This window comes from Salvelinus namaycush, chromosome 4 (genome assembly GCF_016432855.1).
Source record: "Salvelinus namaycush isolate Seneca chromosome 4, SaNama_1.0, whole genome shotgun sequence".
In the NCBI taxonomy this organism is placed as follows: domain Eukaryota; kingdom Metazoa; phylum Chordata; class Actinopteri; order Salmoniformes; family Salmonidae; genus Salvelinus; species Salvelinus namaycush.
In genome coordinates this window covers 20,234,522-20,253,883 of record NC_052310.1, presented here as the reverse complement: position 1 = coordinate 20,253,883, position 19,362 = coordinate 20,234,522, and the positions used below count along the sequence as shown (strand labels likewise).

The window sequence follows — 19,362 nt, the reverse complement described above, 5'->3', positions numbered from 1 at the left end:
TTTGCAAATTCTTAATTGCGAACATTACCTCTTCCTCGGTAATAGGGGCATTAAGGAGAGACCTCTGTTCTTCGGAGGTAGTAGGGAGCTCAATCTTAGAAAAGAAGTTCACCATTAATTTGGGTGCATCTTTTGGCAGTTCTGAGGCATAAAGATTTGCATAAAATGTCTTAAATTAGTCATTTATCAATTTATTTTCATATACATGATTGCCATCAGAATCAGTAATAGTAGCAATTGACTGTGAGTCAGCTCTCTTTTTAGCTAGGTACGCCAAGTACTTTCCTGGCTTATCGCCATGTTCATTTAGCCTTTGCCTGACAAATCTCATTTTCTTTTCAGCGTCCTGTGTTAGGAGAGAGTCCAACGTTGATCTAAGGACTGATATTTCCTTTAATAGGGCAGGATTGGGAGTTTTAATGTAGTCCTTCTCTTTAGTTCCTAATTCACCCTCTAACGTTTTTTGCTTTTCACGCTTTTTCCGCCCCTTAGTGGCTGTGTATGACATAATCAGACCCCTGGTGTACGCTTTACAGGTTTCCCAAAGGAGCGAGGGGTTATCTGTTGATTGAGAGTTAATAGAGAAAAATGCTTTAAACTCTGTAATAAAATATGATGTGAATGTATGGTCTTTAAGAATGGTTGTATTCAACCTCCAATGTCTTGACAGATTGAATTCCCCATTGAGTTTTATGTCCAGGATCACCTCCGCATGATCAGATATGACTATGCTTCCTATCCTAGCGGATAAAACAGACTGCAAAGACGTCCTGGGCATAAAAAAGTAATCTATTCTAGTCTGACATCCATGAGGTGCAGAGAAAAAAGTGAACTCTCTGTTGGAGGGATGAAAAGTTCTCCAAACATCAGCATACCCCAGATCATCACAAATAGCTTTAAGTGAATTAGCTTGAGTAGAGAGTGAAGCTATACCACTGGGAACCTTATCAATAAGGGGGTTCAACAAACAATTAAAATCTCCTCCAACCACTGCAGTGTCTGAGTTTAATTCTGAAAAGTCTAGAAATACCTTAGTGAGGAAATCAGAGGGGTGGGCAGGGGGGAAGTAAATATTCATTATGGAAATGTTCTGCCCTTGTAAAGTACCATTAATTATAACAAAGCGACCACATTTATCTTTCACACAATTCAAGACCTTAAGTGGTAGGTTCTTTTTCACAAGAATTGCTACACCTCTACTTCTGGATGTAATCACTTGACCAAACCCCCCTTGTTGTAATTTCAGATGCTCCTTATCATCCAAATGAGTTTCTTGCAACAGGGCAATATCAATATTTTCTTTTTTCAAAAAAGACAGTACCTTCTTCCTTTTAATGGGGTTATGGCTCCCTCTAATGTTCCATGTACATACACGCAGTCTGTTACCTGCCATTGCACTTTGACCATTCAATATCCAGACTGAATCCTACTGTAAAAATGGGGTGGTACCTTTTTCCATGTGTTGAACTCTCTTCTATCTCACCGAACTCTCTCTATCTCATCGTGGGAGATGGCGAAGCTAAATAATCAACGGTGTCAGTCATTAGGGCACATTTACACCTCATTAACACTATTTCTGGCAATAAAGCACTCTCAATCTAACCAAAGTTCAAGTTTTTTCAACGAATGGCCGTTCGTGCAGTTATTAACTGCTAAAAGTCAACGTTACCTAGTTAAAATTAGCATGCTAACTTGGTTTGCCAACTTTCCAATTCAAATGAACGTTAGCTTGCTAAGAAGAAAGGTAGACGGGTATCAACAAATGAACATTACCTTTTAATACTGAGGTTGATATATGGTATATGCCTGGATATGTGTCATCCATTCCATCTTCATTCATGGTGTTGTTAGATGACTCAAAGATTTGGGCCGTATTTGACTTTGTAGTTTTTAGGCCTCCCTTATTTAGCTAGATAATGTGATGAACGTACGTCAGTTAAGCAATATCACATGAGAGGGAGTGCTGAATATCAGCACGGCTGTGATTCGGTCGTAGGTACGAGGCCGCAGGCCAAAGATAATAATATTCAGTATAACAGCACGACCTCGAGTGTGATATTGCTTTTATACAACAGTTCTACAAGCGCAATTTATTAGTTAACTATATACCATAAGGTTAATGTGTTTTTCAGCTGCTAATATAAGCACAGACATGCTGCCCAGCCTCTCTAAGGAGGATTTATGTGATCTCTTTCCCGGGCCAGAGCACTTCTTCGGAAGGAGAAGCCTTTGGAGATTTACTCATAGTGAAAATGAGGTAATGTTAGATTTTGACATTTGAGAGACATTTAATCTAACCATGCAGACAGTGTTTCCTGTTATCAAAGTAACTTTGCATTTCCTGGCCATCATTACAATACATGTATCTACAGATGTACTTGTTTTGGTGTTTGCTGTTAGGTTGTTGTTACAGTGTGGTGTTCTTTGCCTTTATAATTACTATTGAATAAATATATGTCTTATACAGGGTCAAGAATCAGACCTGTGTAGATCAGGCACCTCCTCTGGGACCTGTGATTTCAGCCCCCCTTCCACTCTCCACCCCCCACCCCCCCTTCCTCCACCCTCCTGTCCCCTCCATCTCCCCACCCCTCTCCAAACCCAAGAGACCAACATGGTGCCACCAGAACCGTGCAGCTTGTCAGCCCACAGTATGTCTTATACACAGACACAGAGTTGGAGCAATCAAGAAACACCTTTTTTGAAAAACAGCGTGCTGGACAAGTAGACTATATCCTTTCCAAAGATCTTCGCTGTCGATTAATCAGGAATACAGTAACAAGCATGATTTCCATTAAGAGAGCGGCAGGGGATGACTTCAAGTATTCATGCAGCCGTGAACTCACTGTAATGGCCAAGCGTCTCATAGAGTACTACCCAATGCTGCGGGACAGATCTACAACCAGTGGAGCTGAGTAGGTAAGTCACTACTCAGGTATTCAACACGTTTCCAAACGCAGCACTGTTGGAACCTGGCAGTCAAAGTGTAAACATCTGACACTCAAAATAGGAGGGATGTGCTTCATCCAGATCAATCAGGGCAACATGTGTCTGCTTGTATCGTTTCATTTCTGGATTAGATTTTGTTTAATGTAATTTATAACACAAACAATTTGTTTGTTAGGAATCTGTGAACTAGCAGCTTTTGAAAAGGATTCAGAATGTGACAACCCCCATAAAGAAGCAGGGAGCGACCCCTTCAAGAAAGAGGCCACGAAGCCTTCGATTTCAGAGCAGCCAGGAGATGTCCACTGATGAGACTGACGAATCCACCTCCTCAACATTGATCTTGGAGAGATCCCCACTATCTAGATGCAGCACCCCAGAGGTTGAACAGTTGGGTGGTAAGTACACAAATTGAAATAGTGGATAGTGTTTCCGTATAAATGCAACTTCTACTACTACTCTAATTGAGGGACTAGAAACAAAGTGACTATTTAGTCTTCAGTGTTTCCTGTGGAATGAGAGGTTTGGGGGGGTAGTACCAGCGGAATCACTGTTCTTAATTTCAGTCTACATTTTAAATGTTAATTGGTCGGGTTTGTTATGTTTTCTGGCATCAGAAACTACTGAGAGCCTACAGAACCTGGCGAGACATTATAAAACTCTACAGGAGATGTACAAAACCAAGGCCAGACCCAACCAGAAGGATGTTTCCCAGCTCCTGGACCTTGAACTCCAAGCAAGACGGGCCTTCGTCGACTCTGATGCTACTAAGGAGCAGGACAGGCCTACCAAGATACTTCAAGCGGATCCCTGCTTCAGAGAACTGGATCATGTAAGCAAATGCATTCATTTTAAGTAGGCCTATGCTTCTTTAGCCTGGTTAACACCAGACCGAATCTCAAATGAGATACGGCGTGGGAACTGAGCAGCGTGAGAAGCCATAGCAGGGACGGGGGTAAACTACTTTGGGCAAATGTAAAACAGTGAGCTCGGTTGGTCGGTCGGTCGGTCGGTCGGTCGGTCGGTCGGTCGGTCGGTCGGTCTGTCTGTCATGGATGAACGAACTCCGGCGGATCCTCGATTGAGGGAACTGCTTTATACCTGAACTGAAGACCCGCTGGGGGACCTTTTACAAGGCACAGTTTTATGGAGTGTTCAAAAAGGTCATGAAGCCACCGCTGCTGGACAAAGGTAATTACTGGCTCTGTAGACAATGGAGAATTCCATGAACGGATTAATATAATTCTTAAATATTTTCTTTGTGTCCAGACAAATGTACTTGTTTTTAGTGTAGCTGTACTGGTTTTAAGATATATTTACTAAACATACAGCCTTATTTCAAGATGATGGCACTAGCATAAATTTACAAACATTTTCCTACATATTCAGAAAATGATTCTTAAATATTTTCTTTGTATCCAGACAAATTACTTGTTTTTAGTCTGAACGCACTAGGTTTAAGATAGCTATGCATTCGAGACTAGATATTTTTACTTGTTTAAAAAATCTTGGCAAGTAAAATGTTCCTGTTCTGTTGGCAGATAATTTTGCTTATTTTAAGTAATATTTCCCTCATTTTACAGCTTTTTCCCCCTTGTTTTTGAGAGCTGACTTTTTGCAGTGTATATGTTGATTTGTTTAACACTTTTTGGGTTACTACATGATTCCAAATGTGTTATTTCATAGTTTTGATGTGTAGACTATTGTTCTACAATGTAGAAAATAGTTTAAAAAAAGAAAAGCCCTTGAATGAGTAGTGTGTCCAGATTTTTATCTGGTTCTGTGTGTGTATCTATCTATCTATCTATCTATCTATCTATCTATCTATCTATCTATTGGGGGATTGGAAATGATGCAGACAATTACATTGATGGAAGCCACAATCTATATGCAATATTAAAGCTGATCTACCCCCTAAAAAACAAATAAACATCTCACTTCGGTGCCTTTATCTCTCTCTCCGTCAGGCCTTCATCCGCCGCTACCTGGCCAACCGCAAGGAGGAGAGCATCGACGTGCTGCAGCTGGCCCAAGACCCCTTTCTCATGCCCCCCTTCCGCAAGGCCCTGGCCACCGGACCTGGGCCGTTGGCGTCGGGCTCCACGCCCTCCACCGCCCAACGCCACCCCTGAGGGCTCGTGTGGGGGCCACATTACTCAAACGCCCTCCCTTCTGGATATGGGGATGGGGGAAGGAGGATGGAGGGGGTAAAAACAGACTAAAGGATGGAGGAGTAATATCTGAAGTGCCCTCCCTATCCTCACCCCTCCTAAGACATGAAGGGGCAGTGCCAGTCTATGGCTTGTCTGTAGGACCCAATGGCTTCCCACGTACATGTACACACACACAACCCTGCCACAAAGAAGAGAAAGACCTTGCTGGGCCTGTTCAGTGGGCTGCATCACAGGGTCATAGGAAAACGGACTGAAGTCAGTGTGTTGTGTGTGCATTCCTGTTTTCGGGAAAACCAAACAGCTCAAATCAAATTGTATTTGTCACATATATGTGTTTAGCAGATGTTATTGTGGGTGTAGTGAAATGCTTGTAAGCTAGAAGCATGGCAGCCCTGTCTGTCGGCACCATTTCCCTACATATCCATTCCATTTGATGTTTTGAGAGAAAGGCTTTTCTCGGCAGGGTTCAAATGAAGGGGGAGTTTCTATTTTTGATGACCAAAGTTGAAGGCATGCCTGGCTGATACAACACTGTTACGTTTTACACAAGTCTAATTGTCAGGTGAAAGAAAGAAGTCATTTTCACTTGGATCATCACTTTGGACTGATTTGATCAGATTTAAATATTTTCTTGGATATTGGACTGGGAGTTTACTTTGTTATTTGGATGGTTGTCCATATTTTTTTCATGAGGCTTTCCCCCAAAATGGAGGGAGAGAGACTTAATAGAAATGCATATAAACCATTCACCGACTTCTGGTATGACTTTCTGGTTCGTTAGCAAGGAGTTACGTCAAAGATAATTCTCATTCATTGCAAATTGTCCAGTATAACAATCTAAATTCCAACATAACTTAAATAATAGCAAAGTTATTTTAGTATATTGTGAAACATGATTTCACACTTGAGCATAGGTGTGTTGTTTACCAGAGAAAAGCAGAATAGCCTAACTGGTAATACTCAAATATACAGTCATACAGAGCAAGCTACGTGTTATGTTCAAGGCTAGCAACACAATGACTGCCTGTAGAGTGCATAAAGTGCCTTCAGAAAGTATTCACGCCACTTGACTTTTTCCACATTTTGTTGTATGGATTAAGTTGAGTTTCACTGGCCTACACACAATCCCCCATAATGTGAAAGTGGAATTATGTTTCTAGAGATTTTTTACAAATGAATGAATTAAAAGTATTGTGTCAATAAGTATTCAATCCCTTTATGGCAAGCATGAAGTTCAGGAGTAAAAATGTGCTTAACAATTCACTTATTGCATGGAGCCATCTGATAAGTGTATAACAGGATTTTTGAATTACTACCTCATCTCTGTACCCGACACATACAGATAATTGTAAGGACCCTAAGATGAGCAGTGAATTTCAAACACAGATTCAACCACAAAGACCAGGGAGGTTTTCTCATGCCTCGCAAAAAATGCACCTATTGATAGATAGGTAGATCAATGTCTTTCCTAACTCAGTTGTCGGAGAGGAAGGAAAACGCTCAAGGATTTCACCATGAGGCCAATGGTGACTTAAAAACAGTTTAACGGCTGTGATAGAAAACTGAGGATGGATCAACTACATTGTAGTTACTCCACAATACTAACCTAAATGACATAGTGAAAAGGAAGTTTGTACAGAATAAAAATATTCCAAAAAATGCATCCTGTTTGCAATTAAGGCACAAGTAATACTGCAAAAAAATGTGGTTGTGAAATGAACTTTATGTCCTGAATACAAATTATTATATTTGGAGCAAATCCAACAACAAATAACTGAGTACCACTCTTCAAATTTTCAAGCATGGTGGTGGCTACATGCCTGTCATCGGCAAGTATGTTTATGATGAAAATAAACAGAATAGCGCTAAGTACTGGCAAAATCCTAGAGGATAACCTGGTTCAGTCTGCTTTAGACACTGAGATTTCCAACTTTTACCAGGACTATAACCTAAAACACGAGGCCAAATATACTGGAGTTGCTTACCAAGACGACATTGAATGTTCAAGAGCACCCCAGTTAGTTTTGACTTAAATTGGCTTGAAATTCTATGGCAAGACTTAAATGGCTTTGTAGCAATGATCAACAAACAACTTGACAGAGCTTGAAGGTTAACATGCAATCCTGGTGTGCAAAGCATTTAGAGACTTACCCAGAAAGACTCTCAGCTGTAATTGCTGCCAATGGTGATTTGAACATGTATTGACTCAGGAGTTTGAATACTTACGTAATCAATCAATCTATCTGTCTCTACATTGATGACCTTTTTTTATACAAATGTTAGAATTGGAAATATCCTTTTACGTAAGGCGTTCTGTGTGGGTCCGTTATTGGCATGTTCATATGTGTAATGAACCTGAAAAACCAAATCATACAGTGATATGGGCATTAAATACTGCCACAAGCCTCCTTGTCTACATTTAAATCTACACCAAGAAGTCACTTGTAGTAAAAGGATTGCCTTGTTGAATTTGCCAATGAACAAAAGCACAGCATAATCCCGATGCCAAAGCTTTCGGTAGACACTTCGAGCGCCCTGCGAGTGGGGAGACAAGAGAACAGACAAGGCAAACGTTCCAATCCTGTTCCAACGCATGGTGAAATTAAACCATCTTTACCTTGTCAGCACAGTAAAAGAAAAACTATTAAAACATAATAAATGTACAGTATTCTGTGGCTAGAGTGGAGTTGAACCACTAAGATACAAACCAATTGAAGAAAAATAGGCAGAAAACCAGATTCGTGACTCTAGATTTGCTTCTGGAGCAAAGTAAGAAGCATGTGATACATAAGAACCCATTCCAGTGCTGCATCTCAGTAGTTCAACGTGTCCTTCTCTCCTTCCCTTCATGTGTACTGATCTTTAAGTATTGAATAGGTCAATTGGAAACAACAGCTTTCACCTATCCAGTCTCATAAGATATGTGCATATGAAGGAAAAGACACAACCAGAAGTCACTTAGCTACTATTAGGACTCAATCCTGGAATGTGCTCCAAAAGTCTCAGATAGCTCTCTTCATAACACTTATGAGTCTAGGTGGACTTGAATGTGTACAATTTAACAGTTTTTATTTTGTCCTTTCATATGGTCAATATGGAAATCAAACAAGGAAACAAGACTAATTGGATTGGAACTCACACTAGTGGTGAATCTCAAAAGTCCTTCCTCCAGTCTTCTCCCCACCCTCTCAAAACATCATAGGGAAGCAAGGAGAGCATTGCAGAATAACTACTTTACAGAGTCACACATTGTGACGAAATTGTGGTTTTAGAAGGGTCAAGGGGCACACCCAGGGTGAGTCCTCATCTTCCTCCTCTATCGGTTGTAAAACTGAGACGACACCCACGCCAGACCCCACTTGAGGTTGGTCAACATGAACTTGAGCGCCTTGGTCCACTGCTCCTCCGAGTTGAACTGGGTCTTGATGGAGTAGGAGCCGCCGCTGCCTCCCGTGTCCTCAATCTTGCCCTTCTCGACATCCATCCTGAACCATAACAGAAAAAGGTTTGTTAAAACTCAAACCCACAAGTGTTTATTTCTTGAGGGGTATGAAAGAAACTGGTGCAACATCTACAGCTGCTAATACCCAAATTTTTTAAATCTAAGGCCAGTACGCTAAAACAAAATAATCTGCACATTTCTCATGCTAGTGACTAGTTGGAGGCAAATGATCATGCAGAGACAAAGGATTAAGCTGTCAAAAGCTGACCAACTCCAGTTATTTGTGTAAGTACAATAGAGTACCACAGTATGAGTCATAATACCGATAAAACATAGCAGTCAAACAAGGAAATGGTTCCAACTGTTTTTCCAACATTCATTTCTCCCCATAGGGAATTTTAGAAATATTTAAAATAAGGGATGTGTTTCATGTAGGCCTACCCTTGTGTGATGTTTTTATAATCATGGAAATATCTGTAGGACAAGGTGATTTATCAGTATATTTGCCTGTATTTAGCCCCCCAAAATGAACTGCTAATTAGCTGCTAATGTGGCTATCATAAAGAACTACAAACGCCATGATGATCTGGACAAGACTGCCAAGGCAAAGGTAAGATTCTCTGAATTAACTATGTTAGCTAAATTTAGTAATGAATTAATTGGCAAAATATCTTTAAATTGACAATTCAGAGAGTTCAGTAATATGTTTCACCTCAAAGAAAAGTGGCATGTTTAAATATGAGATGAGGGCAAGCAGTTCAACACAGGTAGGTCACATTCACCATTTTGGGCAGTATATTATGGTCTATTATGACATCACATCCACATAAGTGTGTGAGATTCTAGAAGTCTCATTATATGTGAACTAATTATGATGTCACAACTGATCAATAAATTCCAAATGTTCTGTTTGAACATTCTGGCGTCTGATTGCTGAAAATAGAACACTAGTATCCAAGACAATGTAGCAGATTCCTCCTGAGATATAGTTAACACAGTAGATCACAATAAAATATAGAAAGTTCTTCTAGACAAAAATTTAGTTGCAGAACGAGGTTAGAAGAATGTCACTGTCAATCTCCCTGATGAGGAGATTCTTACAGTCGCTACAGGAAGATAATGCTTTAACAGGGAACCTTGGAGCTGCCAGTAGCAATTCCGTTCAGCCTGCACTGCCACCTCAACCCAAGGCCACTGAGAAGCTTCCAGGGCTCAAACAAAACAGTTTTAACACCTCCAGAATCCCAGTACTGGAGTTGACTGAAGAAAGAAAGGGTGCTCTGCAGCGACTTGCCAGTTTGAAGGCTGTGGAAAAGAAACCACATCCTCCCTCAAGAATCCCAGTCCTGCAGAAGAAGAGGTCCATCTGCAATGGGAAGAGTCAAGGACTGCATGCAGCTCCAACATCTCAGCAGTCAGGGAAGGCTACTGTTTCTCCCATCCGGAAGCCACTGCAACCCATCCGTACCAAGAGGGATCAAACATGCGTGGTGAAAGACATCTACCTCCATAGTGCCAAGCCATTGAAGGCAGTCCATGGAGCCAATATGGTCGCCAAGATGCCACTGCCTCCCATTAGAGCCAGAGTCACTGTGCCAAACAATGCTGCCAAGAAGAAGCCATTCCAGCCAGTCAGACCAGAGGGCAGCCCTCGTCCTGCTGCTTCAAAGTACAGAAGGCAGGTTGTGAAGAAACACGTTCATTTCAAGACTCAGACCCTAACTGTACAGGATCTACCGCCATGCCCAGATGAGATGGTATGGGACGTCTTTAACTCAGAGGCTGAGCAGGTGATGGCATGTATGAAGGCCAAGCTGATCAGTGTCACCCAAGAATTGAAACTGATTAAGAGTGGGGCCAAGATGGATGCTCAAGCTTTGGAGGAGATAAATGCAAAAGAACGTTTCAGAAAAAAGGTGGAGAAGTTCATCCAGGAGATCTGCCTGATGAAGGTGGATTCTGACCTATGGGAGATGATAAGAGATAACGAAGAAGAGGAAGAAGAGGAAGAAGATGAAGAAAGGATTAAAGAGGTGAGGAGAAATGGAGAAGAAAGCAGTGTGGCAAGTAAGCCAAAGCAGACAGCCACGAGATATACTGTGAACAAGCCAAAGGAAGTCAAGAAGGGATTGAACATGGAAGAGACAAAGGAGGACAGACAGGTAAAGTAGCTTGACATTCCAAAGCCATGCTAACTGTTGATCTAGTGTAGTGTTGGTGATCACGTGCATTTGTATCAGAGGAGGCTGATGGGAGGGGTTATAGGAGGATAGGATCGTTGTAATGGCTGGAATGAAATGATCGGAATCAAACATGTTTCCATGTGATTGATGTGTGTGATACCGTTCCTTTTATTCTATTCCAGCCATTACAATGAACCCATTACAATGAGCTCCTCCCACCAGCCTCATCTGGTTTGTATATATTGTACATCTTGTCTTTGTTGCCCAGCTGCCCATTATTTGGCCCATCTGATAACATCCATTCATTCAGGTGGTGTTGAAACCTCGATTTGGGATGAGTGCAGCCAACTCCAAGCTGAAGCAGTGTGAGCACTGCGGCCGGTGCTTTGATCCTAGTCGCCTGGAGAAACACAGCGAGATCTGTGCCAAGCTCTCCTCCAAGAGCTCTAGACGAGGGGTCTATGACTCCACCAAGCACCGGCTCAAAGGCACTGTACTGGCTGGCTACGTGACGCGATCCGTGGTGTGATGTACCAAGGGACCTGAGTCTGTAGCTCTTTTGTATTTTGGATTGATCAGACAGACATACAGTAACTGCTAAACCACCTGCTGCCCAAATGAGGACTACTACCTTGGAATCTGTGAGGGTTCCAATAAGAGGCAGTACTACTAGGAGGCAGTATTGTATCCAGAAACATCTAAACCAACAGTGTTCAGCAGTTCCTCAAATCTACAGAAACACCTGTATAAAACACCTCAATAAAATCAAATCCAAATACTCATCTAAATCATTCTGTCAGATGTGTTACTAGTGCAGGAAAGTAGAATAAATGAAATATTAAGAAACAAGGGAACGTATTTGTCAAATACAAAAAGGAGTGATTTTTTTATGAATTGGAAAAATGAAGAAAGATAAACGAATTAATTTAGTGGTATAACTTACCAAATTTACACAAATAACTGAAGTTGGTAAGCTTTTGACAGCTTAATCCTTGGACTCTCGGCATATTCCATAGATGATTACAATTATAATTCGATGATGTCTGCTAGACTAGTTGACTGACCTGTAGGGAAGGCAGAATCCCGTGTCTCCCTTCTCCACCTCCTCCTTGAACTGCTGCACACAGTCCAGGAAGGCCACCATGGCATGGTCAAACTTGTTGTCCCAGAAGAAGCGCAGGCCCCCTGAACAGTACAGTGGTAGCTCCTACACACACAAGAAGAAAGAGAGAGTGGAATGTACCATATACAACATGGCCTATTCACTGGGGTTGGCTTGGGCCAGTCTAATGAGCATTGCAAAATAATATTAAAAAGGATAGTTCACTATTTTTTTCCCACAGCTCATATATACACACATATATATATATATGTTTTTTGTCTCCATATAGTAGCCAGCAGAAAGTGTGTTCATATGCCTTTAAGTGTGAGACCTCACTTGCCGGTAACAAGCATTACCTTGGACTTGTCTGTAAGTGACTCCAGGTAAGAGTGGTTTCCATATGGGACCAGGCGGTATCTATAGAGAGAGGTTCAAGAAATCCAGCAAGATGTTTTACATGATTTTAAATGACATATTGTACAATGTATCATGTTTATTTGGATATGATAAAATAACTGATTAAAATACAGTTACTTCTTTGGTAACGAAACACATTACATGGCGCAGAAGGGTGTGCACGTGTGTATGTCCTTGTGTGTGGCATCATGTCTGACCTCTGGAAGCGTAGCCCCATCTTGTTGGCTAGGGCGTGGAGCAGTAGCACGGTCTGACCCCAGGCGGCGTTGATCTCGTTCCACTCGACGGGGACACTGGGTAGTCGGCCCAGACGGAAGTTATTGATGGTGCCAAACTGGCCACTGTGCCTGGGGACCAGAGACAAAGTTATTGTAAGCACTAAAAACTATCAATGTAAAAGATGCCGTTTGAAATTCTATGTGAAGACAAGATGAGGGGTGAGAGACAGAGGCAGCCGTTCATTCTAAACGCAAGCATGCAATCGCCACCACTTCAAACAGAGATTAAGTCGCTAAACTGACATACATTGGGTCAATAATTCATGCGTGTGTTTGTTTGTGCACGTCTGTGTATTTTAGTGCATGTATAAGCGTCTGTAATGCGTCGGAGTATGTGTCCTTACCAGATGTGGAAGGTGGCGTTGAAGACATTGGTCTTCTTCAGGCGGTCCAGTTGAATCTGGCAGTATCGCATCTGGTTGTCCACACTCTTCAGCTCGTCATCCAGCTCCAGCTGCTGCCGCTTGAACTCACTGTACTCCTTCTGGTACCTGGAGCACACAGACACACATCACTCACACAGGCCAGGGGAGGATAAGGGATTCATTTGTGAAATTGAATTATATTGTGCATAGAGTAGGGGTCGATTTGGTGTCTACCTCTTTTTCCTCGTCCCATTCTCCTGTCTTGCAATATACCAGCATTTTCCAAACTCGGTCCTCAGGTTCCCAAGAGGTGCACGTTTTGGAGTTTGCCATAACACTACACGGTTGATTCAAATGATCAAAGCTTGATGATTAGTTGATTAGGCTGTGTAGCGCTAGGCCAAAAACCAAAACGAGCACCCCCTTGGAGTCCCGAGGAACGAGTTTTGGAAACACTGCGTTATACAGTCTCAAAATGTCAGTTCCCAGTAGGGTGAACGGTGTCCCATTCATTTCTTTACTAAGTGCATAAGGTTGAGACAGCGGACTTCCAAAGCTCATTTTACGCTCTAACCCATGTGAGACAGGATGACAGCCAAAGTGCTTTGAACTTAGAAATACAACAGCCAAAATTCCTCAGAGGTGGAGGACAGACAGCTATTACTCACTGCAGTTCCTCAGTGTCTAGCTGCTGGGAGTGGCTGCGTCCCTGGACCAGGTCCTCGGCCACGGCAGCCCTCTGCTCTTCCACCGCCTCCAGCTCCCCCACCAGTGACGACTCCTCCTCACCCAGTTTCTGGAGCTCCAGCAACAGGCTGTCCTCCTCCTCCTCCTTCAGCTGGGACAGCAGCTCCAGGCAGTTCCTAGTAGAGAACACACACCGTAGTCAGACAAGGAAAACACACACACACGCACAGACAAGGAAAAAGACACATGAAAAACACAAAACACACAGACACCTTTCCCGGCCGCGTCATGAAAAGTTGCATGCACAGTTCGTCATCAGAAACCTGTTTACCTAGCAGTGGATACAAGCACATGCAACTTCAAATGCAGCTCGTGCAAGTTAACGAACACGAATTCAGATGTTATCGTCCACAACGTCGCAGATGTCAGAGGATCGATCACAAATAGAGCTGGATAAAGCCAGAAGAATAAGATAACTCGTTTTACATAGCTATAGCCCTCGGTCTTCTGTGTTTTCACTCGCTCACTGTTAAGTTTGTTAAGGTCCCTACTTCAACGTTAGCTATCTGATGGTTTCTCTGGATTGATGGCTTCTACAGTTGTGGCTAGATGGGAGTACAGCATGCTAGCCTAACACTTTTATTAACATAATTATCCTAACCTGCTATGTAAATTATAATAACCTGCTAAGTAAATTCTCAATCTAGCTAGCCACAGCCGTAGAAGGGAACGGGGGATACCTAGTCAGTTGTACAACTGAATGCGTTCAACTGAAATGTGAATCAGAGAGGTGTGGGGGGGCTGCCATAATCGACATCCACGTCTTCGGCACCAAGGGAACAGTGGGTTAATTGCCTTGCTCAGGGGCAGAACGACAGCTCGGGGATTCAATCCAGCACACTTTCGGTTACTGGCCCAATGATCTAACCACGAGGCTACCTGCCGCCCATCAAGCCACCAGTTCTGCAAATAAGTGATCCTCTTTTGATGCACAATATTGCTCCAGGCAACAAAATATTGGTGTAAACTAAGTCCTAGTGGGTCTCCCTGCCTAAGAAAATATTTTTATAGCAAATCCTGCTGTGTGTTACATAGTGTAGTACACTTTGACTACCCACTAGTTCTGTAATGTTAGTGTAGTTGCAGTGTGTGACTACTCACTTGTAGTTCTGGCACTCGTTCTCTGTGATGTTGAGCTGCGTGTCCAGGTGGTCTAGCAGGGTGTCGGTACACTCCTCGCACAGCGGGTGGTCTACGTCGGTCTGGCCCGACATTATGTCAAACAGATCGCTTGTCACCTTCAGCCTCCGACTGAGGTTCTCCATGGTGCCTCCGTCCGACGCTTCTCCAATCAGAGTGAAGCTGTTGGCGCTCTCTGTGGACATCATCCTGCGCACGCACGCACGCACGCACGCACACACACACACACACACACAACTATGTAGGCATCATCCTAGGCCTAGAGGGTATGATAGTTCAAGTTGAGAGCAGGGCATTACACTGTGTAGGCCAAGCAGATTGGAAGGTAGAAAGTTAGACATGATGCTACCTTGCAGGAGGGATGTATTTTCTTGCGACTCCATCTTGCTTTGTTTCCACAAAGGTTTCCTGGAGGAAGAGAGGAAAATCAGAACCCCTGTCAGTGTTTAAAACTTAATTTCTATAAAGGATATTGCTGTGAAACCTGGTTTTAAAACCATCTTTCCATTGGATTGAACAAACCCAGTGTCTCACCTCTGGAGCACTTTCCGCCTCATTGCTTTCTGTCTGCTTGCTTGGTGTCACTGTGACCAGAGGAGCTGATGGGATAGAAGACACACAGACTCACAACGCTGATCTCCATCTCTTCCTCTGTAGCGCTCACCAAAGCATGCGCACACACGCTCTCTCAAACATACACTCAGGTAAACATACCAATAAGTTCCTGGATGGTGACACGGTCAAGCACATTGAAGGATGTATCCAGCTTTAGAGGCTGACTGCAGCGCTGACACACAAAGCTCACCTGCATGGTGGTACTAGAGGACTTGGAGCCCTCCATAGCAATACTGGAAACAGAATTAACAGGGTTAGCTGGCGGGCAAACTACTCGTGACTGGTGGTTTTGCTAGCACAGTTTAGCTTACCCCATTCATAGACGCCAACTACTTGTGCGCCTATTGACGACAGTATCTACTGACTGGGTGAATTTTGTTAAGAACCCGGATGGTTGCTCTAAACATTAACATGCATCGTTTGCGGTACTGTTTTGGAAACATAAGCTTTTATATCAGCGAGAAATAATTGTCAAAAAACAAAAGGTAAAAGACTACCCCTGTATAGCGTTACCACACCACACGGCCATATTTCCATGTTACAGCGTTTGTTGACGGAAAACAGACAGTGGACTATCTGTGTTAATAAACTATCTGCGTCTCCGAACACCTGTGTGTAAAGGGAAGAGGATGCCACAAATGTAGGGTGTAATCATTAGTCCAAATAGATGCAAAACTTCAGTTCTATTGGACAAATTCAGGTAGGTCCCATTCCAGTTTCGTTCCGTTTAAGAAACTTTTTTGCAATAGAATCAGCGAAATGAATACATCCATGTAATGTTGTCATTGAAAAGTATTGTCCGCAGCAACTGCGTTAAACCCGGTTAAAACAATGTACAACTGTGATATTATTTTTTGATGTGATATGAAAGTAGAGGTATTTATCTTTATAGAACCGTACCGCAATTGAGAATCGATTAATGTTTACATTCTGGCTTCCAGAGCCAATTCGCCTTTAAACAGAACATGTACGGTCCGACCTTGGACTATAAGAAATAATGAGGCTCCTTTAGAACATGATTGGGCTAATGTTAGCTAACAGTAGCTAGCTGGCTAAAATACGGTACTAACTCGGCGGTTCAAAACAACAGTGTCAGTAGCAAAGTCTCATATTTATCGATATTTCAACAACAGAAAGACTTAAGTATATCAAAATATATCTTTATTTGACATGACTTTAAGAGTTTTCTTACCATAGGACTTTATTGTTGTTTTTAACGGATATGACGCCTTTAAGATTGCTCGCGAAAGGAAGTTGTCATTCTTCAACGGGAAGGGTTGTGGTCACGCGCCAAAATAGTTGCGGGAAAACCAAACTGAATCCAGGAGAGAAGCAAGATACAAAAGTATTGTAAAGTTTTACTATTTTCTTCATTCACTCAGTATTTGTGTCAGGTGTAGTGTTATAATATGTATTTGCTCTGTTGGTGATCTTATTGAAATCAAACAGTCTCGTCATTCATTACATTATTATGCCTGTCCACTCAAACTCAAGTTGTGTAATTGGCGCTAGCTAGCCACAGCAACAACATTGTGTAACGTTAGTGCCCAGCCTGCAGTTGTTGTTAGCATGCAAGGACACTGACACACTAGTCTTAATATTTTTATATATTTGGCAAATTTGATAAACTCTTTACGAATAACAATAGATTGCTATTAGTTAACGTTACAACACTAACTAGTAGGAATGTAGGGCTCGATTAAATCAGATCCGCTTCTTTAGCCAACATCAGTATAGCGGTTGTTTTGACGTGTTGGAGGTGGAACCGTTTATGGCACTTTCAAAACAACTGGGAACTTGTAAGAAAATGAGCTCCGACTGGGAATAATCGTTTTGAATGGTCGTCCAACTCGGGAACTCTGGCCTATTTTTAGTGCTCCGACTTTCCGACCTGAAGATCACTGATGTCATAATTTGACCTCGTATTTTTCCGAGTTCCCAGTTTTGAACGCGGCATTAGACCTGTCAAATCCACAAGTGGCTCCCGAAATTATTGCTACAGCGGACATAGCCATTGGCTGCAGAGAGTTGCAAAAACAGAAATCCCATGCAGTCTTGTTTACACAAATTCGAACACTGGAATGTGAGATGTAATCTTTACCTGGATTAGGATGATAGAAACGTCATTATTTAGTTTAATGATTTTTCAATTCGAGCATAATTATTTATATATAGCTAACACGTTCTGGTTCTGAACTTCTAATGCCTAGTTCATTCATTATAGGCACTGCATTACGTTGCGCCAGATGCCATTCATTTAAATTGGGACGTCCACAACTGAGTGGAATCACAATTCCCCCTTGCGGTTGAATGGTCCGTTGCGAGACGGACGCCGCATACTTTGAATTTGCGTTTTCTTCAGTCCAGCCAGAGTGACTAAACCACAGAAAAATAGGAAATATGTGGTTTTCAGTGACTTTATGGAATAGCTAGCAACGTGTAAACAATGACTCATTCCTGTAAGTGAGTACTATTTTAGTAATAATGTTAAATAATACACATTGGCTGTTAAGACAAGTCTATTATGACTGTTGCCTCCCTTTTTAAGTTTGATGGCAATTATGTTTTTTGTTGTTGTGATAATTATTAAGTGGAGGTCGCTAGCTACAGTGGTATCTTTAGCCTATATTTTAGCTAGTTAGCTGCTCTGCAAGCTAGCTTGATCTCCTTCTTGAGTTACAAATATTACATGCACAGATGAGACAGATATTTCACCGGATGTATAAATGTGAAGCATCCGCTTTGCGTTTCCACTCACTACCAATATGATAGTGAGAGGAAGCCCAGTGGCCGGTAGTGGGAGGAGATGGATTTGGCCAACATTCTGCTAATTTTCTATTTAATGAAACGTTTGGTCTCAATACAGTTTTCTGTTCCCCAAACTAGAATCAGTTCTGAACAGAGTGTAGAATCAGTTCTGAACAGAGTGGACAACGTTTTTTTAGACTTTACCAAAGTATATAAAAAAAGTATTTGTTTAGGAGTGCAAAGTTGAATTGAGTTATTGCACACGCGCACATCAGACTAGGCGTTGCCTAACAGAAAAAAAACACATTTTGCTAGAACGCGCCAATAGGATCTCGCTAGCTCGTGCTTGGCTCTGCAGAATTCCTTGCTTTTTCTGCCCACTATGACTCATTTGTTCTAGTTTGCATCGACGGGCTGTGGTCTATCTTGGTTTAGTTATAAAAATCTTTGCTACTTGTGTCAGTTCAGTAGTAGGGCAAGATTTTATATATTTTTCATTTATTATTCAAAATACAAATCAATAATTTACATTGTTACATCATACAAAAGAGAACACAGGTATTATTAACGAGAAAATACTAAAACATACAAAAAATATCAAGTAATAACAAAAATACACAATTCTAGTGCAATTGTAGTGATTACTACAGTAGTGGGGCAAGATTCCGATGAAGATGGCAAAATGAAATACGTCAGGCCTTAGCTGCTTTTAGCAACGTGAGTGTATTTACATACGCTAGCGTTGCTCCCTATTGGGTTGCACAAAAACAGTCAGCGGGAATCCAGAAGTAAAAAAAAAATATATATATATCAATTTCAACTTAGATGATATGATGGGGGAATTTAAGACAAAATTTCTAAAGAATGTATTATTCAACAGACTCTCTAAACGTGGGTCTGTTGTAGACCCACTTCTTCTCTGCTTACCTCATGTCAAAATAAAATTCCCCCACAAATTATTCCTTTTTGGTCCACATATGGCGGGCGTGCAGGACTTTTATTTTGCCCAGCGGCACACTAACTTGAAATGTAATTTAACTTCTGGCTTCATACACTGGTGTATTTAGTGTACTAAATACACCAGTGATGCTAATAGCAGCTAGTGGGAACATAGATGGCTAGGAAATCAACTTGCTAGGAAAAGCTCCAATTATTTCTGTTGTCAGAAACTAATGAAATCACCCATTACTTGGCTACAGTTGTGC

General features: G+C 41.9%; 1 protein-coding gene across 1 annotated transcript; it reads right to left on the bottom strand.

Annotated features, from left to right (window-relative positions):
- Positions 1-6,823: 6,823 nt before the first annotated feature.
- becn1 (beclin 1, autophagy related) lies at positions 6,824-16,662 on the bottom strand. The gene is made up of 11 exons (XM_038991380.1): positions 16,602-16,662; positions 15,509-15,642; positions 15,329-15,393; positions 15,144-15,202; positions 14,756-14,983; positions 13,576-13,770; positions 12,887-13,033; positions 12,462-12,611; positions 12,204-12,264; positions 11,810-11,952; positions 6,824-8,605 (listed from the first exon to the last, which is right to left on the bottom strand). Exons 2-11 carry the CDS (start codon positions 15,633-15,635, stop codon positions 8,437-8,439), a joined length of 1,344 nt encoding a protein of 447 aa, XP_038847308.1. The 5' UTR covers positions 15,636-15,642; positions 16,602-16,662; the 3' UTR covers positions 6,824-8,436.
- Between the last annotated feature and the right edge of the window lie 2,700 nt (positions 16,663-19,362).

Bases quoted from the DNA above. Each gene is read 5' to 3' on its own strand.
- becn1 (XM_038991380.1), bottom strand. From the start codon at position 15,635: ATGGAGGGCTCCAAGTCCTCTAGTACCACCATGCAGGTGAGCTTTGTG. The intron at 13,771-14,755 runs GTGAGTAGTCAC...GTTCTCTACTAG, and splicing joins AACGAGTGCCAGAACTACAA to GAACTGCCTGGAGCTGCTGT. The intron at 12,612-12,886 runs GTAAGGACACAT...TCTGGTCCCCAG, and splicing joins AACGCCACCTTCCACATCTG to GCACAGTGGCCAGTTTGGCA.